The sequence below is a fragment of the Haliotis cracherodii genome, unplaced genomic scaffold (assembly GCF_022045235.1).
Source record: "Haliotis cracherodii isolate W230 unplaced genomic scaffold, xgHalCrac1.p SCAF_18, whole genome shotgun sequence".
Taxonomy (NCBI): Eukaryota; Metazoa; Mollusca; class Gastropoda; order Lepetellida; family Haliotidae; genus Haliotis; species Haliotis cracherodii.
In genome coordinates this window covers 7,864,482-7,892,106 of record NW_027266273.1, presented here as the reverse complement: position 1 = coordinate 7,892,106, position 27,625 = coordinate 7,864,482, and the positions used below count along the sequence as shown (strand labels likewise).

At 37.4% G+C, this 27,625-nt stretch overlaps 1 protein-coding gene across 1 annotated transcript; it reads left to right on the top strand.

Annotated features, from left to right (window-relative positions):
* The first annotated feature begins 522 nt into the window (after positions 1-522).
* LOC139465736 (solute carrier family 35 member F5-like) lies at positions 523-24,729 on the top strand. The gene is made up of 12 exons (XM_071247568.1): positions 523-692; positions 8,828-9,033; positions 10,057-10,188; positions 11,255-11,308; positions 11,599-11,668; positions 12,176-12,372; positions 15,642-15,811; positions 17,251-17,417; positions 18,015-18,174; positions 19,830-19,920; positions 20,772-20,926; positions 21,449-24,729. The coding sequence occupies exons 2-12, from the start codon at positions 8,929-8,931 to the stop codon at positions 21,510-21,512; spliced, it is 1,365 nt and encodes a 454-aa protein (XP_071103669.1). The 5' UTR covers positions 523-692; positions 8,828-8,928; the 3' UTR covers positions 21,513-24,729.
* Positions 24,730-27,625: the final 2,896 nt, after the last annotated feature.

Here is a 27,625-nt window from a genome sequence, read left to right as displayed (position 1 = left end):
GGTCTCTAGATAATCGAGTCTGGACCAGACAATCCAGTAATTGATATCATGGGAATCGATGCACACAACTGAGATACGATGACATGCAAGCCGGACCACCCAATCACGTTTGTCGCCTCTTACGACAAGCATGGGTTGCTGAAGACCTATTCCAACCCTGGTCTTCACGGGTCCAAAGAAGCACTTTAACATCGTCAAACAAATAAACACTGTACCTACCATATGTAGTCGGTTCATAAACGTCAGAAGCAATTTACTTCATAAACATAAATCATGGCATTATTATTGACTTCCTCCATAAAGTGACGCGATGGTCGTGTCTTTAAAATACGTTTTCTTTTGATCGACCTTCGAAAGGAATCGTACCTGTTCGAAAGTTTAAAAAAAAATCAATTTATTCTAATTTTAACACAAATTCGACTATCGAGGGCTTTAAAAGTTGTGGCATTCCATCTTGTTCGTTTTACGTTTATGACGAAAGAGTTAGTTCTGTAGTTTAATACCACTGCCTACACACAAACTTCCGGTTGTTAAAACTGCGAACTGTTGATTATGAATCACTGAAATATTTGTCAAAGAGTCACATAATAGCGTAGACAAGAAGCATTCTATCATTGCTTGAAATTCTAATATACCGAGGATTGTAATGAGTGCCAATTTTGAAGCGATCAAGGGATTGATTTCGTAGAGATGTAAGTGCTCCTTCCATCAAATTTTCGATTTTCTGCTCAGCTGTGTAGGAAGATGCTCATTTATTTACGATTAAGCAAGATCGGAGATAATGCAAGATTTCCAATATCGTATTCATAGATATGTGAATTCCATCCAAGAAATGACATGCAAATATCACGCTAGTATCACCCTCCTTACATTCTAAGATTCGTATTTAGGAATGCACAAATGTAAACAATCGAACGCATGAGCTAATTAACATGTTTAAATAATAAATTGGAACATTACTTGATATAGTAATGGCTGTGCTACATGTACTAGTATTACTACATTATGACAACAACGTGATATTCATTTGCCATGTCATCCTTGCAACTACAACCTGACAATTATTAGAGCGATGTAGGGTATAACTGAACAAGTGGTTATTACAGAGCAACATCTCATTTCCATTTTCTTCTCAAATTGCTGATTGTGACAGCTGTTTCTATGGAATTATTTGAAAGAAGAACTTCCTCTTCTGGCATGAACAGTTTGCTTCTGCCATGTAAATTCAAACTGGAAGAAAAGAAAACTGAGAAAACGACAAACAACAGGCATCACATCCGTACACGTGGTGCATATATATATCAGCGATAAAAAGGCTATGCCAGCAAGTCTGACCAAAACTATGATACCCCTTTTTAAAAAGTAATGTCATATCTATTTTAGTACATTACGCAATTCTAGGCCATAATGCAAGTTTTTTTTTGCCATATATGGAATGTATAGTCTGATCAACACTAACCCATCACTAATTCGCACTGTCGTCCTTTCCAAACAAGTCGCATTGGCCTTAACATTATGATGATTGGTTGTGTGGATTATGAGATTGGACATGTTGATAATGTAACAAACGCTAATAATTCATTCTTATGAGGTTTATAAAGTGTCAAAAGAAACAAAAAACATGATGTGCATTTTTCTTTTCTATATTCGTTGGTGTCACACCCTAATTAGTCTCACAAATATCAATATATCATAACCATTGTTCATCCTGATGTATACACTAATTTAATCATAGTGCATATATGCAGTCAGACAATAAATGTTTCCAATAAAAAGCCAGTATGGTTAATGTTGGAAACATGTCCTGCTGTAAACATGGTAAAAATGTGATCATTATTTCATAAGGAATGAGTCACATTGTCCCCGATATCTAGTTCGCAAAAAATAATTAGTAAATAAAAGAGACAATAACTCCAAACATTAGTTTGCGGAACAACTTCCATTTTCATCTGGAAAATGTCAGTCGGGCATGTTGATGAACTTTCGAAATGTCCGACCGTGACCTAAAATATATGTCAAGGGCAGGGATGAGAGTGCTTTCCCCTTCAATGTGCCCACTGTTGACCGATGGGCATCTTGCTCATCATGTATCAGACATGACAATGTTATGTAATCTCTCACAATTCCAGTCTTGTAATTGTATCTTTTCTCGTCAGCCAATACTTAGTGAGTGAGTGAGTATTGTTTTACGCATCTTTTAGCAATATTCCAGCAATATCACGGCGGGGGACACCAGAAATGGGCTTCACACAATGTACCCATGTCGGGAATCGAACCCCGGGTCTTCGGCGTGACGAGCGAACGCTTTAACCACTGGGCTACCCGACCGCCCCCCCCAATGCTTAGAGCATGTAGAGTAGAATGAATGGCCAAATGATATTAAGTCTTTTAAGACTGTGTATGCTTGGCAGTATAATACCATAAATAAAAATAATTTTAAATGACAGCTGTCTTTGATTACTATCATGACTGTCCATGATGAAGTAAGTAATTCCAGTAATTCCATGAGTAATTACTTGCCCTCCAATGTTTCTTCCATGACATTACACTCCGCTCAAAATACACACCTTTTATTGGATTGTAAGTTATGAATTGGCACAGGGGAACTGTGTTGTAACGTGATTGTAGAGGGACACTGTTTTTGAATTTCTCATTGTTTTGTGACCGTTATGTGATAGACCCACGTACATAAGAACTGCACACCACCAATATGTGAAGAACATATCGATATTGGTAAAGTGTTGCAATTTTAATTTTATCAAAACAAAATAATATACAAATCGTGTAAAAGCTTGCATTAACTTCTATCAATAAATATTACTGAGAATGTCCATAAAATTGCATCAATGTAAGTTTGTATGTTTTGAAGGTAACAAATAATGTCTTCAAACAAATGATGAAAAGTTCTTCGATTGTCAGTATCATTTATTCTAGCAAGAATAATCTTAAACATGCTAAAATGCATCTTTTTTCAATATAAATTTTCATGTATTGTAGTATTTGGCAAAACAAGGAAGAAGTACTAATCATGTTTGTAGTTTTTTATATAGGCTTTGAATTACACTGATCATCAGGGTTGTCTTGAGTAGACTGTAAGTTCTTGTTACCAATCAGATAAACGTTACCCTGCTATGTCCTTATTTTGAATTTGGCATGATATCAAAACTCTTATTTTAGAATATTGATGTTGAAATAAATTGATACTTACATTATAATGTTTGAAAACAGAGCTATCAATAGAGTCCAAATTTAATTGAAATGGGATACAAAAATTCAAATTGCTCACCAACTGTTGGTTCGGAATAGCCTGACACAGGTGTTTGACTGAGCCGACAACAGAACAAAATATAAAGTAAGTTAACTAAGTCAAATATCTATCTGCAACAGGTTTGCTGGATGGCATTTACTCGTCTTTGACCATGAAAATGATTCACATTGAAAGGTTTGTTTAATGCATTATTCATTGTTTCATGTAATCGCAGCAGAAATTAGACTGGATGTAGTGTTAGCTGGTCGGCAATACCCAACACCGCTCTACTCATGCAACTATCAAGAAACAATTGCCATCATGGACAATAACAGTCTACTAATGTATTCTCTTGTAACATATTGCTTTATTGCATTATTAAAAAAATTGGCTGTCAGCATCAGTTACAATGATAACTATTGTGGTGCACATTATTCTAGACAAGGTTCTTGTCTGACAAATGTTATTTTTGGGATAACACTTTCTTAGTAAAGTACAGATTCTCATACTTTTTTGGGTTGAGTCCCGTCAGGGATTCGAACCCACACTTGCCAGAGTGAGGCACCTAATCGCCAGCACACAAAGTCAGTGATCAAACCCACTCAGCCACCGAGGCTTCACCTAAAAATGAAAGTCTGACAACTGGTAGTCTAGATCACGTACTTTGTGTACCCCTCCGACCAGTGTAAATCGGTATGGCTCCCTGGCCAAAAGCTATGAATACACAATACACAGTAGCTTTCAGCCATAGGAGCTGTGCCAATTTACACTTGTCAGAGGGATACACAAAGTACGTGATCTAGACTACCTCACTAGTGGTGATAACAAAAGAAATGATTCACAATTTCATGCTTCACACATTTTACTGAGTGGGAAGGAAATAACCTTAGGAGCCAATGTTTTAACCACACAGCTAACCCACCGCCTCACCCATAGAAACGACGACCAGACCTGTGAAGATCCGGGGTAGAATAGGTCTTCAGCAACACATGCTTGCTGTAAAAGGCGACTATGCTGGTCGTAAGAGGCGACTAACAGGATCGGGGGGTCAGGCTCGGTGACTTGGTTGATGCATGTCATCGTATCCCAATTGCGTGGATCGATGTTCATGATGTCAATCACTGGATTGTCTGGTCCAGACTCAATTGTTTACAGGCCGCCGCCATATAGCTGGAACATTGCTGAGTGCGGCTTTAAACAACAAACAAACACTGGCTGGCTGGCTGCAGTCACATGTATGGATGCTGTAATAATGAGATGTGAACTTGTAACATTGTTCTCTGTAATCAGTTGACCTAGAACCTAGGTAATAACCCACACTCTGCAATTGTCGACTGCAACTGCTGTATGACAAGGCTATGCATGTAGAAGCCAGTAGTAATAACAGCTGAGGCAGGTATGATTCACCATTGTACACAGTCTGCTACTTTAGCCACTGGTCCCAAGTCTGTCTAGTAAAATAATGTTGGGTCTAGTGAGTTCAGCTAATAAAGTACCATATGACACCTTAATGTACAAAATATGATGCTAAGAGCTAAGTCCGGGCAAGCAAACTTAAAAGTTGTTTTGACCATATTATTCTCAATGACATGATACATGTAGCTACGCCTCCTTCTGTTTGGACATGTATATCATATATATATCATATATGTATCTTTTCATGAAGTGTTCGGGGGCAGGGGTGGCCCAGTCGTCTAAGGTGCCGCGATTCGCTGTGCAGAGTTGCATCCCATGGGCACGCCAGAAACCTATGATTGTGGGTTCGAATCCAGGTTCTCCCCGATTATGTTTCTAGGTTTGTCAGCACCATACCTGTGCTTGTGGGTTTCACTGAAGCGGTTAAACGTCTCAGACCTGCATCACTTCGGGCTTTCCTCCCACATTAAGCTGACACGCAGCGATATAACTGGAATACTGTATAAAGCGGCGTTAAACCCAACTCACACACTCAAGAAGTGTTCTGATGATCAGGACCTTGGACAATGTTGGATAGACTTCAAACTGACTCATCAACATCATGGTCATATCCTTGCTATACAATCATCTTAAATTAACTTAAAGTTTGTCTTAAGATAACAGAATGTGATTTTAAGAGTGATTTCGGTAATATGTTGTACCCCTTGTGGAATCCAACCAGGGTCTTTGGCGTAACTAGGGCTGGCTATCGATACAGATCGAAAATCATTAACTAAATATTGATAAATTACCGAGAAATGTCAGAGAACTTACTTTGAGCAAATATGCTAAAAAATACCCGAAAGAAATCAAATTATTTCCCTCCACTGGAATACTTTGTGGACATTTAAGATAAAACAAAAACAGTTACTTTCCATCTTTAGCAATTGACATTTGTTACATTAACATGTCTGTTTTTTAAATTAAAGCATTATTTCATCACAATAGTTTATGCAAGTTATTATCGAGGACAACAATTTCATATTGATAATTGGTAATATTTCTTCCCATCGACGATAATTCTGATTATCAATCTTTTTTGCCATCCCTAGGTGTGACGAGTGAAAGCTTTGACCACCAGGCAAAACCTCTGCCCTAGATCCATACAGTGTATCCTGAACAAAGTATCTTTAATGTCTGCTTCAGGTTGTCAGATAAGTTTTATCCCTATCCCCGACCATAATGACCTGTAGACTTGAATGTGGTCTAGTGAAAAGAGCGTCTGCCTAGAGAGCAGAAGATGGGTAGTTCAGTCCCTGGCGCATCATCCCAAAAGATGTTAAAAGATGGTACTTGTTGTTACCCTGCTTGGCGCTAGACATTACGGGGATAAAACAAGGACTGGTTGGCTCGGAGTCAGTATACCATGCCTCATGGGGAAGTACAACATGTATTGCACAGAGATGTTTCCAGACTGTTGGATAGCTTGAATAACATAATGTAATAATATGGTAATAACTAGCAGTGTGAAACCAGCTGTGCATCGTTCTGATGAAAAGGACCGCCTCCGTAGTCTAGTGGTGGAGCGTCCGCCCGGAGAGCGGAAGGTCCAGGGTTTGATCCCTGGCCTCATCATACCAAAACGATGTTAAAATATGGTCCTTGTTGTTACCCTGTCTGGTGCATCAGCATGAAGGGGCTCAAACAAGAACTGGTCGGCTTAGTGTCTGTGTCTGTGTCTGAGTGGGGTATTCATGTTGGTATTCATGGGCATGGTAGGTCAGTGGGCTAGCACTATAAGTCGGTATCAGTCCGGATTAGTACAAGCAGCCACACTCACGTGCATGCAGGTCACTATAGAAGTGCAAAAATCTTGAACACGACGTTAAACCCAATTTCATCTCACCTCACCTCTGATGACAGAAACAGGGTAACAGGTTTCACCCATAAACCACTCTGGTTTATCAAACAATGTTCAAATGTGTACAACTTAAGATGAAAGAGATGATGTGACAGTATTTCCTGTTAAGTAAAATAAAAACATCCCAATCCCTATCAATAGGTTTATCACTGCCTTTTCCAGTATGTATGGAAGTGGAACAAAGCTGCTGTTAGCATTGTAGGTAGTTGGGGGTCCTACCATGCCTACAAGTTGACTTAAGACCCTAGAAGATGACAGGCAGGGGTGTGGCTTGCTGATTGTTTGGATCTAGATGTACGCTGATATAGATATGTGTGCGTGTGTGTATACACTTTGTGACCTGAGCCTGACCATATAACACAGAAATCTATTATGCTGTGCACTTCTAACCCCATGTTTTTCACATAAATAGCATGAACAGGGTGAACTAATTCTAAGATCAGACCATTTTGTAATTTTGCTTTACGTATTTTCAAGATGCAGTATGAAAGCGTGTAAATCTACACAAGCACCTAGGCATTGTAATATTCCGAGGCAAGCGTGTCCATTAGCCAATATCAAAGTCTAGTTTCCAACCAAGCCTACTTTTCTTGGCTCGATTGTGCTGCCACCTGTGTAGAACATGAGTTGTGTCCCTTGTGATAAAAACGCAATATCCAATCACATCGCTGTTCTTATTTCAAATGGCTTCACAAAGATGACTACCATAGCAGACGACCTGGGCACTCAGATAACAAAACGATTCGAGATTTCATCCATGACAGACAAGCAATATGACATTTCCACTGTAGAGATCCTTATTACCATGATTACTGCTGCATTTCCATGTTACCTGTAACAAATGCAGGTGACATGAAACACTCAGCAGGGGTCATCTAAAAATAGCACTGCATGTCTGTCACTGCGATATATGGTGATCATGGGGATATGTGAAGAACGTGATTACATGACCCTTTTATGGACATCAACTTAATATATATTATGTATGAAGTTGGTCAGGGGGGGCTTATTGGAACAGATGAATGATAGGGAGTTTACATGATACATTGAACATAGGAGGTCATCGGGGATTTGCCTGGGTCTAACTATTTGATGTATTTGGGATTCTTCCTAGGCATGAGAGTCCTAGATTGACAAGTGTGGCTTCTTGACATCTTTAGACTCGTGACATGTGCTGCACTTCACTTGACTTTCAAGGGTTTTTTGGACAGTAAAACATGCACAATACCTGCGACACTGCACTAGTTATTCATGATGATTTCTTCCCATATGAAGAAATTGAAAAAGAAAAGTCTTGATTGTATTTCTTGTGAGAATAGACACGTCAGTTAGATTGAACACACGTTCTAGTAGTTTTACAAAAATCAAATTCATTTTTGATATCAACCAGCCATACTTAACAGTTGGATGTCGTGGCTATGTTAGCATTGTTACCTTGCAAAACAAAGTAATGTCTGAAAGTGACAGACTGTCAATTAATGAATCACTGGCCATGCTCGCAGCTCCATGATTCATAATGACCACAGACTCTGTGAGAATGAGCTTGTTGGTTTACTCCATGTTAAATGCTTGAAACTCCACAGTAATAAAAACTCCAAGTCTAATTGAAAATATGCATTTGACTTATTTTGGTACATATGATGTCTTCCTAATCATGATAATGTTATTAATATTAGTTATTATGGTTGCGTGCCTGCCTGGTTGATAGGGTAGCCTGGTGGTTGAAGTGTTTGCTCATCACTTTGCTGGTTTTATTCCCCTCTTGGGTACAATGTATGAAACCATTCTTGGTGTCCTTACAATGCAGCAGTGTAAAAGTTACCGGAACCATATGATGATTACCATAGTAACCAGGTAATGTGTTATAAAATATATTTAATATACATGACGAAAAAAGACTTATCAGCACTAATTGAAAACTCAGGATTGAAGCTCATCTTGTGTGGCAGTACATCGTCCATTTTCCCATCTCAGCTGAAACTTCAAGTATGGAGTTGAAACTTTGTATGCATGATCCCAGCTATTGTGTCTCCAAACCATGCTAACACAGTACCCATACTGCAATGGCAGCCATATTGAAAATGTCATATTTACCTATTACTCAGCCATTTCTGCATATCTCTTTTTTTTCTCTAGTCTGCAAAAATGCCATCTACCTATTGGTAAAAGTGGTAGTCCACAAGGAGATGTCACTAGTCCTTCCTGAAATTTACTAGTCTTGGATGAAGGGACTCAATTTTAGCAATTCTTCCTTTTTGTTTCAGATGTGATAAGAAGAACGAGAGTTGTGAAGTTTTTTAGCTGTAGAATCAGCCGTGGCAGTCATGATTTAGCCCTGTCCGTTCTGCTCAAGTCAGTTAAAGTTATGCTGGGTTTAAGCGGCCTATCTAAAGTACAGAGACTTGTACTGGGCATTGTGGTGCTGCTTATTGTGGATCTAATATGGGTAGCATCATCAGAGTTGACAGAGGTAAGTACTATCCACACACAGCCTTCTGCTTGGGAGTCAGCAATAGCAATATTTGGCAGGCAAATTCTACGTTTGCAATGTTTGTCTCATAGGCAACAGTATCAAGTCAATTTTTGTCAGGCACCCTGCCCAACCCTGCCAAATTACCCTGTGAAAAATGTTTTTTCCAGCTTTTATTGTTCTTGTATCAGTGTATCCTACATCAAATAGCAAAACACCACAACAAACATTCTCACCTATCTATCCTCGAAACAAATATTTTAGATTGTTCATTACCTGTTGTCTGTCATGCATGATAATCATCTTCTCCCCAGAAACCACTGGACTAATGAAGCTAAAACTTCCCCACCATTGATGACAACCCAATTTGTTCAGGAGGATTGAATTTGATTTTGAAAGTTATTTATCATGTTTACGGTCTTTAACTCATTACTCATTTATTTACAAAATGGAATGAATTTTGATACACGTGTAGTTGGTAGTGGCGCTGAACTCCATTCTATCATGTCTATACATGGTTAACAAAATTGTGTTGATAATATTAGGACCAAATGAAATGTAATGATGTGGTTCCCATGACTCAACCGGGGGCACGAGTGGGCCAGTCATCCCAGGCGCCGCGATTTGCTGTGCAGAGTTGCGTCCCTTTGGCATGCCAGAAACCTATGATTGTTGGTTCGAATCCCGGTTCGCCCCGATTATGTTTATAGGTTTGTCAGCACCATACCAGTGCGCGTTGGTGTCAACAAGGTGGTAAACGTCTGAGACCTGCATCACTTGGGGCTTTCCTCCCACATTAAGCTGACACACCGTGATATCACCACATGATAACTGTAATACTGTTAAAAGCGGCATTAAACCCAACTCACTCACTCACTCATGACTCAACCGACCAACCCTAGTTTATGATGCTGACCATTTCATGCAGTAATACTCATTTGTCTCAAACCAAAGATCAAACATGAAGATGTACCAAAGACAGCAAACTTTACATTAGTTTTTACATCAAACATTTTCTTGCAGTACATATTCAAGAACACAGATTTCAAGAAGCCCTTCTTTACGTCATACTTCAAGACCGCCATGTTTGTCGTTTACTTGTCGGGCTTCATACTATGGCGACCTTGGCGAGAGCAGTGCAGGCGGGGGTCAAAGGTCAGTTTCCTTAAGTTCATAAAGTGTTGTCATGAGGTTAACAATGTCTAAGATTTGGTTTTTCATTCTTCATTTACCAAATGGGTAATGCAAAATGGTCATAATAGAGTGGCACATGCTTTAAATTCAAACATTGTCAAAGAAATGGATCAGAATCACCAAATGACTGTAATGTAAACATGATCAATGATTAAGAATAAATCTGTGTTTATTGATTACAGATTATATAATGGCACATGCCAATGTCACAACGTGTTAGAAAACATGAGAAATGTGAACTTTACATTGGTGTCATTTTTTTGCCTATATTTTTGTGCAAGAATATTTATTGCAGGGATTCAGATTGCTTCATTTTCTCATTGACTGGTACTCATCCAACATGTCCTAAAGATGCTTTGCAAAGTTGGTGTAAGGAAACAGTAGGATGTCCTATCAAAAGTTGATAAAATTTTGAAAATGTGTCATTTGACAAAATTACTGTGTTCGCTAATGAGTGTTTCTATCTGATAATCAGAATTTTTTATTGCCCGCCTTATTTTATCCTATCCGACTATTGGATTGCCTGACAATAAAATGCATTGCAATGTTATTTTCTTAACATTCTAAGCTAAACATATAATGTTATGTCTATCTTTTAGGCCGAGAGTGGTATGTGAAAAATTTATGACAAGTATTATGATGATAAGTAACTCTCCATATCATTAAACTGTAATATCCAATATAAGAATATGATTGGTCATTGAAATCATAATTATCGACATTATCATAAAATGGTGCCATGACATCTGTCACTAGTCAGTGGATCGAAGATAAAAATCACAAGTATGTGTACGATTGAACAGTTCATTTTCTTCAAGGACCACACAACTTGCTGCAAGAAATCCCAGATGCAGCACTTGTTGTGCATGACACACAAGTCAATTTGGGGGGACCCCCAGGGCATGCTTGCAAAATTGCTGAAATCATACTAAACATGCTAAAACACACTTCCTGCTAATGACTTATAGCTGACAACTATGGGTGAGCTTTTCTCATTATTTCTTATTAATAATTTTTTATTTTTCAGAAAACGGTCGAGGAACACCATATTGAGAGTCCTCCAGCGGTGGATAATATGTTGGTGAGTCAAAAATATCTGATTTTGTCATAGGACTCTAGCACTGGAAGTGTGTTACCCCACTCTCCCCAAGGGCCAGTGAGAGACTGCTTGCTCTGCTGGGTACTTCATTTGAAACTTTGTTTGTTTGTTTGTCTGTTGTTTAAAGCCTCACTCAGCAATATTCAAGCTATATGACGGCGGTCTGTACAAAAATAGAGTCTGGACCAGACAATCCAGTTATTGACATCATGAGCATTGATCAACTTAATTGAGATGAACATAAAGAATCTCAACCCAATTCTCTGTTTCAGGGTGATCCAATATATGTGCCTGTGAAGAATGAAGACAAGAATAGCGGTACTGAATCCGATGATGCAGGGAGTGAGTAGAATTGTACCAATATCACAACCTTCGAACATTCAGGCTAGTCTGCTAGCAACACTATATGGATGGATTAATGCCAATGCAGCGCTAAATTTAACTCACTTTCTGCCTAGTTGTACTGAGATCAAGTAAAAATCCAAAGATGGTAGTCCTCATTGACTAGTAGTATTTAAGGGCTATAATTCTGAACCAGTTCTCAATGCTTCAAGTTTGCTACAAACGGGAACTGTTGTCTCTTACAAGCCGAACTCAGCAATATTCCAGCTATATGTTGGCAGTCTGTAAATAATCGACACAATTGGGATACAATGACAGGCATCAACCAAATCAGCGAGTGTGACCGTCTGATCCCATTAGTCACCTCTTATGACAAGCATGGGTTTCTGAAGACCAATTCTAACCTGAATCATTGCTAAAAACATCATGGTCATGTGAAGAAAACAGTCCGTCCCATTTGTTGAAACAATAATATTCCAGATTATTCTAGAGCATTGTCTCTTGCAGGTATTTCATCAAACAAGTCTGTCAGATTCAACAACCTATCAGAAGTACGACAGCTATCTGAAACCTATGCAGAGGAACATTTATTGGCGCGGCTGTCGTACCAGGCGTCGCTGCGAGCTGAGGAGGCTAGGATCCGATCTATGAGCAAACTGACAATACGTCAGGTTATCAAGTTATCTGTATTTTTCTGTGTCTTGGTAAGTTTGGGATTTCTGCTGCTTAAGAATTGTCATCAGGAAAAGTATATTCTTCAAGTTAAATAAGTGATCAGCAGAATGTATTTTTGCCTTAGGTAAGGATGCGAAAGCAACATTCTCTTCTTTTTAATGACCGTAGAAATTATTTTTGTAGATTGAAATGAATGGATTTTATGTTTTGGCAGTTATTTAATTCCTGTCTACCGATGTCAGCATGGTTTCCCAACTGTAGAATATATATTCTTTGTATGTAGATGTCAAGTAACACCCTATCCTTCTCATGAGTACTCTTCCAGACTTAGCTGGGGTTTGGTGGTGAGAACTGCCAATCCTGGATAGTACTTCCATACTTGCTGACTGTTTCACTGTAGCCCAGGGACATGGATGTGAGTTCTCACCCATCTGTGATGGACTGCTTTGTCCAGATCCCTATCACATGAATGCAGATTCCAGACTGCTCAGTGGCCCAATTCAGTCTGACAGAGTGATGTCCCTTATAGAATTCTGTCCCTTTGTAGAACTGTGCCCATATCAATTTCTTTCACAAGAAATATCAATCTCATTAAAATTAGATCTTACTTCTCGCTACCGCTAAACAAAGATCTGAGGACATCCCATTACGGGTCACGTCAGACCAACCTTGCACGAACTTTGACCAACCAAAGGAATGACCAATCAGAAGGCAGCTTTCTCGTACTTTACGGCACTAATTTCAAATTGGCGACTACATTTAGAAACATATTTTGACAAATTCTCGATTACGAATTTGAAACCTGAACATAAGAACATTCTGGAATTGCTAATAGATGGTCTAGATTGTAAGGAATCAGTCATTCAACCCGTAACTATCGTTCGGAGTTAAAGTTTTCGAGGTTGCATGATTAGAAATCACATTCCGACTGTCACTTTCATAAACTGGTAAGCGATGCTCTGATTGGTCGGATGAAAGGTCGTTCTGACGTGACCCCTAATGGGATGTCCTCAGATCTTTGTTTAGCGGTAGCGAGAACTAAGATCTGATTTTAATGAGATTGAAGAAATATCAATATCTTTATGATAGCCAAAATATGCGAATTGAAAGAAAGGTATGTTGCCCTTTCATATTTTATGAACATGCTAAAGGCAGAGAATGAAGTAATAACAGTGAAGAAAAATAATGATGATTATTATCGACTCAAGGCAGGCTAGTTACATGTATGAGTCACTAGCCTACCTGGCTTTTGGGGAGTAAAAGTTTTCAGACACTAGTTCTAGACCCAGTGGGATTCAGGGAAATAATTGGCTCCAGATACCACTTGCTTTTGTACAATTTTTGCTGACTACAATTGTGATTGGTGACTTGATCCTTGTGTATTTTCACTTGAGATCAAAAAGGGAAAAGTCAACACTCTTATATTGTCAGGTCACCTTTCAGATTTCCATTGCCCCCAAATGAGTTATTGGCAATATTTTACTGAAGAGCAAGGTCAGAATCCCCCGAATAACCTCTAAAATGCTGAAAGAAGAAAATTACATGTAGTTGATGTTGGCTTCACTGAAATGTGAAATAACAATCTTAAATATATCCCAGGTGACCTCACTGTGATTATGGTGGCATATCATTACGCCGAGCCCAATATTGTTCTGCTAACCTAATATGACACCGTATACAGCAACTAAAGACACCATAACCATAAGGAATTTATAATGCCGAAAAGTTAAACTATTTGTTATCTATATTGCACAAGTCATGTCAAAATGAAAACCTGACACTTACAACTGGTATAGACGACAGGACCAGTACATGTTTCTGATACAAGGCTTCAATGTAAACATAAACGTTAACAATGCAATATGTAATGTACTAAATGTATTACCGTATTCGACGTAATAAGCGCCCAGGGCGCTCTCAATATTAAAACTAGGGAGCCCTCATTAGAATATTATTTTGTTAAAAAAAACAGTTGAGAGATTGTAAATTTCGTGGTTTATGCTGACAACCTGACATGATACAAAAGAAAAGTCTGTGCGTATTATACATGACAGATCTATTTTCTGGAATTAAATGCCCATAAAAAAGGGTGCATACGAGTAACACATGAGTGCGTATTATACCCGAATAAATATGTCTTATGTACATTGATAAATCGGAAGGGGTGCTGATTGGGATTGTTCACTAGCCAATATAGTAGCAAATATTGCCATGGGAGCTTATTAGAGCGGGGCGCTTATTACGTCGAATACGGTATAGCTAAAATGGATAGGATTGTCATAATGCCCAAATGTTGTCAGAAAACTACGGTAACTTGAAAGCAGTTCGCTTTCCCCTAACAATGGGCTGCAATCTATATTCTATTGCTACGTGACATCAATTGCGTCACATTTCATGTTTGTGACGTTATCCTATATTATGTTCTATGACGTTGCTACTTGTAACTCTTTGATCTCTGTTGTAAGGTTATTTTCTCTATAATTTTTATTAATAAAGTCACGAACATGATTTCTTTAAAAATTAATGTCTTTGCACATCACAATTTATACTATAACACAAAACAGTGTCGAAACAAATTTCTGTACCAGAATCTTCATTCGAAATATGTGAGGTGGCTGTTGGAAAATCCAAAATGGCTGTTACTGATGGTTTGCAGTCTAATATTAGGTCAGTAACAACCATCTTGGATTTTTTACTCACGGTGTACTATTAGTTATGGTGTCTTTAGTTGCCGTATACTTTGTCATTTTAGGTTGGCAGAAAAATATTGGTGGCATATTATCACGTCGAGCCCTATAATTTTCTCATGTCAAAACTTAAAACTCAAAACTTAACACTTACAACCTAAGATATTAAGGGTCAAAGGGAGACTACTCTTCAAACCTCAGAGGCCAAACCTTGTTGATAAATTTGACTTTATACAATCTTTATTGAAGTCACGAACGTGATCAAAAAAACTTTAACGTCCTTGCACATCAAAATTAATGATATTAAAACCCCAAACAGTGTCGAATAACGAATTTCTGTTCAAGAATTTTCATGTGAAATATGTGATTTGAGTGTTGGAAAATCCAAAATGGCTGTTACTGACGGTATACCGTCTCATATTAGATCAGTAAGAACCATCTTGGATTTTTACTGACGGTATACGGGCTCATATGGGGTTAGTATTTCTACCCTCTGATTGGTCAATCTCACTTTGAGGCATAATAATGCTTCCTGTGGCTTTTTTAACAGGAACTTGAAATGTGGTTGGCTTTCATTGTGGATTCTTTACACTTTTCATTTTTCTTTTCAGTGGTTTTTTGCCCAGTATTTTTATCAGAAGGCCCTGGTCGAGACAGAGGCTGGTATGGTCAATGTGTTGTCATCGACGTCAGGACTCTTTACTCTTGTCTGTGCAGCTGTTTACCCAAGTTCAGGAGCAGACAAGTTTACACTATCCAAATTAGTATCTGTTTTAGTCAGGTACTGTCAACTTTTCTCTACTTTCTTTTTGTATCTATTACTTTCAGTTACTGTTACTAGGCAGGTCAGAACTAAAATCAGGTCATGGTCATTAAGGTAGTAATTCAGGATAAGTATCCAAATGTCAAAAATATTTAGATTTGACTAAGTCTGTAAGTATTGGTAAGGGAGCGACAATTTAGTCTCCAGCTGTGGGGTTTATAAACAGCAATCAAACCAGCCTTAACACTAAAACATATTTGGCGCCACTGTTGATAAAATCAGTAAACTTGCAAAATGGTATAAAAGATAACTTGTGTTACTTTTGGAAGGTTTCTCTTAAATACATTAGGAGACATTTTAGAATTGTTATTGTTTTTGAGACCAGAGTCACAATGTCACTTTGAAGTAATACAGGTTAGCTGAAATGGGGTTTGGCGTCGCGTTCAAGATTATTGCACTTACCGTATATTGCTGTGTATAAGGCAGGGGTTTTTTTGTACCTAGAATTAGGGGGCTTTCAAGGGGGTGGGGGGTGGGCGTCTTATACACAGGGTTGAACAGTTTTGATGTTTTTTTCCCCAACACAAAGGCACTGCTGTGAGCACTTAACTCTGGAAATACCATGTCAACAAATCCATACTGAAGTACACATACTTATCATGTAATTACACTATCTAGTTATAAAAAGAGTTCATTATATATCTGGAATATGTTTGTTATCTATTTTATTTTACAGCGACCTTATAGTGATACAGTATGATGAAACTAATCATTATCCTTTGTACATAAACATCCAGTTGAATATTCAATAATTTTCGATTTTGATTCCATTTTGAACTATACATCATGATACATAAAACATTTGTCTATCCGTGTATTGTTTGCCAAGATATTTTATAATTTAAACTTGTTACATATATTAACATATGAAAAAACCCTATGTGTAATTCATACTCAATAAACACCACTTAGTTTAAGGTTTGGCCTAATGTCGCTTGAGTTCTGAGACTAACTTTGAAGGGCGTGTGTGTAGTACACCCTCAACAGTGGGCATGTGTCAAGTACAGTACTTTCCCTGCTTACAGGCTGCATTGGAGCCAAATATATAGCCAGGCAGCATAGTTCTGCAGGCATCAAAGTGGCTCGGTATTCTCTGATGATAAAAATGGGCAATAAGCAACCACGCTGTCATTAAGTACCTCCATCTGACATGGGGTCATCTTTAAGGCATGATGCTCCTTTGTTTGCCACTATTGCCGCAAATGTCATTGTATCCCAATTGCGTGGATCGATGCTCATGATATCAATCACTGGATTGTGTGGTCCAGGCTCGATTATTTACAGATCGCAGTCATATAGCTGGAATATTGCTGAGTGCGGCATAAAACAAACAAACAAACACTCACTCACATGACAACACTGGCTGTCCCTATTTCAATGTCTCTTTGTATTTCTAGTATTGCAGGTGTGGTGCTAGTGAGTATATCCGATATCAAACTGGAGAATGGTATTCCAGCGGGGGCACTGTGGGCCCTTGGAAGTGCGATATGCTATGCCCTGTACCTCGTGTCGCTGAGGCGGAAAGTTGACCACGAGGATAAGATGGATATTCCCATGTTTTTCGGTAAGTTTGGGTACATAATATCATGTTCATGTAATACCTTCTTGGTGGGAAGTTAATCATACTGATAATGCTTCTATGATTTTGTCAGGTTTCAGCATTTTTCGTTTGGTGTATTTACATGATTTGAGACACAATAAATATTATGTTTATCAGTGGTATCATACATTGAGACTCTTTTCATCATAATTTCAAGTTGTTAGATAATTCTATCATATTGCATTAGTAAAAACAATATAAATTAGTTACACATATTTGATTAATCAGTTAATGATAGCTTTCTCTTTGTGTACTTCTTTCAAGCGTTTTTGTCAACATGATTAGAAAAGTTATCTCAAATCAAGCTAGAGAATGTTATTATTTAGCCTCCAGCCTCTTAAATGTTGGTATGTTGACCAAGAAAATATTTGAAACAAGACATTAAATTTGTCTGGCCTTAAAACCTAATGGTGAAGCTTTATTTGTTATTTAACATGTCCATTGTGCCTGTTAATAATCACAAGAAGATCATATGTCTGTGTGCCTTGTTGTGCTTGACAAGAAGTGATAATGTATCAGGGACTTTTGTGCCACTGTGACATGGCCTCCATTGTTGTCCAGGCTTTGTGGGACTATTCTGTACACTCCTGTTGTGGCCTGGCTTCTTCATCATCCACTATTCCAAGTCCGAGGTGTTTGAGTGGCCTGACAAGAGACAGTGGCTGCTGATAGCTGTCAACGGCCTTGTGGGAACAGTCTTCTCCGAGTTCCTGTGGCTGTGGTAAGTTGGTCACACCAGTCAGTCCTCAATAATTTCACCATGTGCGACATCATTTTTGCCCAGTTCTATCCCCAATTTAACACTAAATTTTCAAGTTTACAATCATAAGCTGAATATTTCAAAGACACATGCCATATGCTTTTAAACCAGCAGTATTCTACACCACAGCGTAAATACTTCCCTGGAAATATGTGCCATTCTGTAGTCATAGTGTGAGTGAATGAGTTGGGTTTAACGCCGCTTTTAACAATATTCCAGTTATGTGTCAGCTTAATGTGGGAGGAAAGCCCGAAGTGATGCCAGTCTCAGACGTTTACCACTTCGGTGAAACCCACGAGCACGGGTATGGTGCTGACAAACGTAGAAACATAATTGGGGCGAACCGGGATTCGAACCCGCAATCATAGGTTTCTGGCGTGCCCAAGGGAAGCAACTCTGCACAGCGAATCGCGGCGCCTTAGACGAATGGGCCACCCTGTACTCATAGTAATATGACATGTAACATGAAAAAATCTAAGATTGTATCCGTGTACAGGCATTCTGATGAGATCTGTCTATTCTTAGGGGTTCCTCGTCATACTCTTCATGACAACACTAGTGATGTGATACCCTCTGCTTGACCAATGAGTCTCTGGTGTTGTCCCAGCTTACATAAACATGACTAATGCCTAAACTGATGGGTGACCTGCTATCAATGCTCATCATGGAACTGTTAGCTTTTTATGGTACTTCTACAAGAACAACATATATCATGTATATATACCATACAGAATTATGACCACACAGACCCCCAATGTATTTACAAGCCAAATTCTGCCTAGGTTTTTCTGAAATATTGTCTTATGAAATACCATGATGGTAATACAGTACTAGAGCACCTAGATTAACTGACATGACGGTTCACTTATGACATCGCCTTGTCTGTCTGTCTGTCTTGTCTGTCTTGTCTGTCTGTCTTGTCTGTCAGTTAGTTTAAAAATTGATGTCTCCAAACCAGTGAGGATGAGCCTGACGCTGAAGGAGGATGTCTTGCACCATAGTGGCACTCATGTTTCTGTATGGTCTTAAAATCAGATTGGAAACATCTTTAAGAATCTTCTCAGACACAAGGTCATGGAATCTGAAAGATTGAATTCATGTATAGCAATACAACATGCACAATAGGATTCATATCTGTTTATGAGTAAAAAAATGGTAAAAGTTAACTGAAAATCTTTAATAATCTTTGTGGAGGAGTATAATGTGACTTTCAGTCAAGGAAAATGTGAACACGTCATCAAAAGCATGGCACAGAGATGATATTTTGTTCGACATGGAGCACTACATTTGGGTTCAGATTTGACCTCATGGCATTTAGATTCAGAAGTAGGCTTTTTACCTTAAAATGAGATGAAATAATATTTAATTGATTCCTTTTAGGTGTGGTTGGGAACCTTACAGTTAAAACATTTTCTTGTCATGCCGAAGCCCTGGGTTTTGATTCTTCACATGGGTAAATTGTGTGAAGCCCGTTCTTGGTAACTCCTGTCAAGATTTTGAAAAATTGCTGCATATAATGTAAACATACACTTGCTCACTCACTTTGATTTCCACTGTCATTGGGAGTTAGTTGTTCAGACAATATTGTAAAATATTGTATATCTGTTGTTTTTAAGGGGCTGTTTTCTGACGTCATCTCTCATTGCAACCCTTGCCTTAAGTCTCACAATACCTCTCACCATGATGGCCGACGTGATCATGAAAGGGGTAAGTAAAGAACTGGTGCTAAAATACTGTAATAAAGTAAAGAGAGTGAGATGACATGTTAAATCTGATATAATGCCCTTTCCTGCAATACATGCTTGGGAAGAAATATTCAAGGCCACAAATACCCTCTTCCAAAGACAATAGGCCTGCTCAAGATGTCCTGTTCTTGTATAAACAGTGCTAAGAAGTCTTAACTTCTTGAAGAAAAGGATTGTTGACATGTTTGAAGTTGTAAGTCACAGCGGAGTTAGCATTCTTTCTCAATATGTTTCATAACAAACGATTACAGTGCAAAAGTCTCAAAGTTGAATGATACTCCTCAACACAAGCAGTTCTTGTGAAGTTCCGGGGTAGAATAGGTCTTCAGCAACCCATGCTTGCCATAAAAGGCGACTATGTGTCGTAAGAGGCAACTAACAGTATCGGGTGGTCGGGCTCGCTGACTTGGTTGATGCATGTCATCGTATCCCAATTGCGGGAATCGATGTTCATGATGTCAATTACGAGACTGTCTGGTCCAGGCTCGATTATTAACAGACCACCGTCATACAGCTGGAATATTGCTGACTGCGGCATTAAACAACAAACAAAAAAACAAACAAACAACACAAGCAGATTTACTTGGAATATTGGAACACAACAGACTTTGAAACAACTGACCTTCAAACCCGAGTCTGACATACTTTTCCCACACAGAATCAACAAAAATGAAAAAATAGAACTGGAAAATAGCCGATTACAGTTTTCATGATCAGTTCCTCGGTTAAAAACTGAAACTAATCAAGAATGATCCATTGATGATGCAACTGATTACTTGCAACAAGTTATAAGGCATGTTGATCGTGTTCCAGGTTCAATACTCCTGGATGTTCTACCTGGGATCTGTGCCTGTCTTTGTTGCGTTCTTTGCTGTTAGCTTTTTAACCCACTATGAGAACTGGGATCCGGTTCTCATCGCTGTCAAAAAACTTATACACTGCCTCTGCCGGCGCAGACTAAAATCAAGGTAAGATTGGAATTGTTCAAAGATTTGATACTTGGATCATGATACATACGTCTAGTCAAATCCCACTTTATGAAACTGTCTCAGGAAATATGGATGACCAGTTAATGGAAGAACTAGAATGTCCAAACTAAGAAGTCTCAATGACAACAATTTTCTGTGCGAGTCCACAGCATGCTGGTCAATACCTATGATTCAATTCAATTCATAGATTACATTATTCTAGATGTCAAATAAAGATTCAGTGACCTAGTTGATTGTCTGTCCATATGCCCAGTTTTTTTCAGGGTGCTGTGATATAGCTGGAATATTGCTGACTGTTGCATAAAACAATACTCACCCACTGAGGCTCACTCAAACTCGCTTGAATTATTTTCTCCCAGTCTTGCCCTCTTTGGTACTTTTATAATCATTCTGAAAACGCTTAACCTGATTTCATATCTATGAAACATAAATTTGAATGTTACTTACAGTTAAAATCACTTCACTGAAAGATAATACTAATAGAAAGGTATCTTTTTCCAGGACACGTGAGTTGGATCGTGAACAAACAGAGAGTTTGATTGGAGTGTCTGACGTCATGCAGTGAATTCAACATACAGAATCTTTTTCTCCAAATAATTTTGTACATCAGGCATATTGTGATATTGTCTTCTGAGCATTCAAACAGAACCAGGGTGCAAGTGTTCCTCATTCATGACTGTCTTTCCTCCACTGTTTATTCATATACAATACAGACTGTTTGTACAATCATTTCATTTGTTAGGTGTTGGCATATTCAAGGCAGACAGTGAAAGATTCCAGTTTAGTTGACCCTAGATAGAATATTACATATGGTATCTGTAAACTGAAGAGTCATTTCATGTTTGAAGATTATCATTGAATGAATCATGAATATAAATACATCCCATATGAAGCTTATTTTGTTTTCAGAACAGCTTTGCTATGTTAGAGAAAGTTAGTATTAACTAGAGGTAGTTATTCTTAACTAGAGGTAGTTATTCTTAACATGCTTTGAAGTAATTTTCCATCAAGCTCTTATACATATTTATGAAATATTTGATGAATTTTCTCAGAATGCTCTTCACAGTGCAGAATAATACATCATTTATTTTTGGGATTTGTCTTTTTCCATATTATACAAAACTCAGGTAGAAACAGACAAATATACGACAATCTGATCTACCCTTTAGTGGGACAGGTACATTTCCTGAAAACATTTCCAGTAACATACTGTCAGACAATATTTCAGGACACTTGTCAGTAAATAAACAGTTGACCTTTCAGTCAGATAATTTATTGGCTTGTCTGTGGCTTATGAGACTTCATATTTCTCAATGGATATATTTGTCAATATTATCACTGATATTGAAAAGCTAAAAAACTACCAATTGCTACAAAAAGCTGTACAATGAGAAACATGTTAGTGGTAGAGAGTTGGGCTACCAGTTGTCTTCACTGGAATACAGTTTAGCAAGTTGATAAGCTCATCAGGGAATCAGATCTTTCCTTTTATTTGTCTTGTCACTTGTCAGTATGTGAGAGAATGACACTCTTTGACAATGTTGGAACAAGTATATTTAGTCAATCAGCAATAAATTAGCCTATACATGGTTCTTCACTGACGCTTATTAAACTCGTGTTTGTATAGAACAAGTACCGGTAAGTACAACTGTCTCTTTCTTCATCTGTCTGTCAACAGTGAATGCTAAATAGTCAATTTAAAACAGACAGTTTTAATTTTATTACTTGAGTTATAGATCTGTTACCTCAAAATTCACAAATTTTGGATAAAATTTAATTTCATATACTGACTTTTTTTAAGGGAGGTAACTCTTTGACTTCAATTATAGACAAGTATGGTCTGTATTATTTTAATTTTATTATTATTTTTTTGTTTTAGAAAAATGTAAAACCATCAGTTTTGAAAACAAATCACTAACCCAAGTAAACCAGACAAAGGCTAACTGTATGAACCGTATTTGACGTAATAAGCGCCCAGGGCGCTCTTAAAATTAGAAATAGGGGGCTCTTATTAGAATGGTATTTTGGTGGAAAAAAACAGAGTTGAATGATAAATTTCGTGGTTAATGCTGACAGCCTGAAATGTTTATATACGACAGATATATTTTTTCAGAATTTAATTGCCCATAATTAAGGGTGCATATAACACATGAGTGCGTATTATAAACGAATAAATAAGTCTTGTGTACATTACTCAATCAGAAGGGGTGCTAATTGGGATTTTTCACTAGCCTATATATTAACAAATATCGCCGTGGTATTAATAATAATACGGTATTAGTATTTCACCAATGCCTATCATGTTGATGTCTGGCTGCTCAGTGTGTTCAGTCAGGAAGGAACAGATGCTGTGATAGTGGGGCTATTTTAGTTATAGTGAACATGTTGGAGATAAGTAGTTTGGGATTAATTAATTAGACGTTGAATCCTACATTCAGGAAGAAACAGAAGTGATAGTTTTCATGTATAAAGTAAAATGCTGTGGCAATTAGATATCTAAATGGAAACGGTCATTATTGTATTAATATGAAAAATTAGTTGCTTGAAACTGATGTTTTACATAAATCTATCTCAAACTGAAAATGTAGCTCATAATATGTTTGTTACATATATAATCTTGAATGTAATCTATCAGTGTAGTAAAGTCCCAATCTTACTTAAGTGGTGATAAACTGATGTCACATACTGAAATATGTAAACATGTTATTTCTAACAAACTGAACTGTTAACATGATAACCATGATATGAACTTCAACAAGGGATAAGGGTTCTTTTGGCCCACATAAATTGTGTAAGTTAGGAAAAGCAAAACTAATTGAAATCAATATGAAGGTTATCAATATCATATGTGCTCATATGAATCAGAATTCAACATTTTCCTTTCCAACACTAACCTTTATGGCTATGATGTGCCCAAAAGGCTGTTTTGGATTTGGGCGCTTGTTCAAACAAGAATTTAACCAAATAAGCAATTGTGTACCATCAACCTTTTTTTTTTAACGTGTGGCAGACTTTCTGATGTTGCGGGCGGTGCCTGAGAACCAAGACTTTTTTAGAAAAAGTTTGATAAGTTTCATAACATTATTCAAATGTTTTGCGTAACTTACTGTTTGAAATTTCCACAGCACTGTAAAGGTCCATATCCTACCTCATTCTTTGTGTTTCACATGTCAAGGGTGGATGGGCCAAGCACTTGATAAAAGTCCCAAGTTCAAACCCAATATTGTCAAATTATGTTGTGTGAGATGTTGGTTTACAGAACCTAATTGGCAATACTACTTGGCCAGTATATGTGTCTGGACAGTCAGAGTGACCTCTTGTTTTTGCAGCTTTTCAAAGGGTCAATTTCCATAACTCTCTGTTGGAATTCAATTAGAGCATTTCAGACCTGTTTGTGAAACAGCTTACATTCCCTTTTTGTAATCAAAGTGCAAATTAACCCTTAGAAAGACATAAATCCTAGGTTAAACGATGTACTGAGTTTTTACATTTAGTTGAATTTACAAGGTCTACTGTAATCAGGTGGCAACTTAAAAATGTGGATTTTTAGTTCAAACTACAAAAAATTCCATTTGTTTTTTTGTATATTTGGTCAAAGTGACTATAGTGCACATCAAATGTCATTGTTTACCCTGTATGGAGGAGTCACCGATCTGTGATAGCTTAACTCATTCCCTGCTTCTGCTGTTTTCTAAATGAAATAACTACAATTACCATGAATATACTTTTGTTTAAGGTCCCCCGGAGTCTGTGTCTGCACAGTCTTTATTTTGTGCTCTAGTTTGTAACGTCACAGTTTCACTGAACTGTTCTTGATGACTAGACTATATAATGCTGTAGTTTTAACTGATGTGCAGTAAATATGTTTATTGAATAATATTAGTCATCTCTTTTATGTGTGTGCCATGCTAGTTTATTGGTTTACTTACCACTACTACTTCATTCTGTGGCAAGTCATTTCAAACAGGGACTCATCCATTCTCACAAAATAAGATTTAATTTCTTAGATGAAATAGAAGACATATATACATGAAAACATGAACCTGGTGTTGGAACGGAGATGATTAGACAGTGTAAATGTATCATTGGCCCTATCTTATGAAGCAATTACAGCACTAGGACTGTTGTAACTCCTGCTCTCTGACATACACTTACAACATGGCTACACTGAGAAACGCCATGATCACTCTGTGATAAAGGGCCTGCACTAAATATGGGTGATGTTATTATGTTTTTAGATCAACATAAGATGATACATAGATACGATAAGGCTGTGGTTCAATTGTATGGTGATGAATGGTATATATTTATGTCCTCATGGTCAAGGGCTGGATAAGTTAATCAGAAAATTGATCAGCTCTTGAAATCTCATTGGCTCGACGTGTCTCTAGTCATTCACTGTGGGTTGAACACAGGCTTGTGTGTCTATGATGGTGTATTAAGATCATCCTAGATTTGCTGTGATAGGAGATAGTGCTGCTGTACTGATGACTAGCCATTTTAGTCCTTACATGAACTCACTGAATTCTAATGAAGCTCAACTACTGAGAGTTACTGCAATCCTATTTTCAGGGTCACATGGGCCATACGAAAGTTTTCACATGGTTTCATATGACATGAAACACAAATGCTAAGGTTGTTTGAAATGCAATATTTATTAGTGATGTCATAATCAGTGTCCCACAAAGTGTTATTAGCACTATCGTAACTAATTCACATAGACTTACGCAGGTCATAACACTACAGACTCTTTGTGGATCGGGCTTGCGGACCCCAGGATGTCCACAGTTAGGAATATCTAAACATTTACTGCAGTCATTAATCTGTCACAATGACTAGTGTATCTGAAAATGATCCTAACGATTTCAATGGCAACAGCACTCTCCAGATTAACAAGGTTTCACTGTATACAAGGTTGTACCAATAGTATTAATGAGAGTTGATTTATAAGTTCATTTGCAATTACTGTTTCAGGAAACAGTTCACTCAGTTGTATGAATATGGTTGTGTAATATTAATTACATCTTACAAAATTCTACACATTCAGTTTCTTATAATGTTCTGTAAGAAAATGGTATACTCAACCTTTTTCCTGATCAATATTGGAGCTTGGCACCAAACTGACAGTTGGTCAGCTGATCTTGTAAGTATAAGTCTATATACTCTTAATAGCTCTGATGTCTTTGTCTTTTTATTTATTGATTGTATGTTTGTCTGTAATGTGATTTCAAAGATGATCTGGTGCACAAAAGAGGAAATGTTTTTCCTTTTTAGGTCATACTTTCGTTCTTTTGGGGTTTCACCGTTTTTTGGCCCCAAAATTCAGGTTGGTTAGTCGAAAAATATAAATAAGAAATTCCAGTTTCAAACATAATTTTGATTTCATCAAAATATTAAGTACCCGGTAGTTAGAAAAAATAAGGGGGGCTGGGAGGAATAGGGATCCATCAATACTCATAATTAACTGTTTTGAAGTTTTATAGTTGAACTTTCAACAGGTTTTAATTATAATAGTTAAATTTTTTATTTGTATAACAACAGTAACTGAGTTTGGGTTTTTTATCATTTAACTTATTTCTTGTTGGTGGAATAAAAGACCCACTGCTTTTCATATTTTCATATTTTTCACGTTGCCATTTGTTTGAGTTGGCAAATTTGTAAACCAAGTTTTTCAAAAATTCTGGCTTCTGACCCTTTCCAAATATTTGTTCTTTATAAATGATTTTTTTTTTCATGTTTGTATAGGCGGTTGATATAGTTGCACATAATTGAGAAAGAATGTTGAAATATTATATGTTGTATGATTTCATAGTATATATGTGTTCAGAATTTACGTTTATTATTTATGGATGATGAAATATATATTTGCAGTTTTGTCATGGATTGAGGTTATGACTGTTTAAACATTTTGTGTGTCAGCATTAGAAGGGGCAAAGGGGATTGCAAAATGCAGTTGGCCACAATACCTGCTGTCTTGTTCAATCTCGCAGAAAAATAATTGCAAGGTGAATGTCAGTTATTTCCAGTCTAATTTCAAATTTCAAACCTGCCTCATCTTTGAACAGAAGGCCCAGTTCACAAGTTATGGACTAGCAAATTGTGCATTTTATCACATTTGTTTTGTGTAGCATGATCGCTTCCAACTGTCCAAATATTAAAGCAAGAGATATACAAAGTATTTTCATAAAATAATAGATACACATGTTGTGTTATTGACGATAGAAATCAATCTCAAATATGGACAGTGTTATCAATGATAATACCTGCCTGGGGACATTCCAGGTAAGAATATAGGCCCCCTGCAACCTATGCTTTTAGAAAGAGACAACTGTGTTCTGTGGGATGGTTTATATGTGTCTGAGGAATGGCCATTATTATCGTTATTATTTCAATGTCCATATTTTTGTCTTTACAATTCATATAAAGTTTATCTGAAAAATTATGATACACAGGATTAATATATTTCATTATAATCTTGTCAAATACCCATACATTGGCACTGTGCGAAATACCTAAGATATACTTGACATTTCCAAATATATATTATGCCATTGTTACATTTATCAATGAATGTGTGTTTTTGGTATCAAAGCAATGAAATGTGTTTGCACTGGTATTTGTATCATATTTTGTTACATCAGCTAAATCTACTGTGAAACAGTTCTTATCACCATGTAT

Coding starts and splice junctions, on each gene's coding strand:
- LOC139465736 (XM_071247568.1), top strand. CDS start 8,929: ATGCTGGGTTTAAGCGGCCTATCTAAAGTACAGAGACTTGTACTGGGC. Junction 11,669..12,175: donor TGAATCCGATGATGCAGGGA/GTGAGTAGAATT, acceptor TGTCTCTTGCAG/GTATTTCATCAAACAAGTCT. Junction 19,921..20,771: donor CCGACGTGATCATGAAAGGG/GTAAGTAAAGAA, acceptor ATCGTGTTCCAG/GTTCAATACTCCTGGATGTT.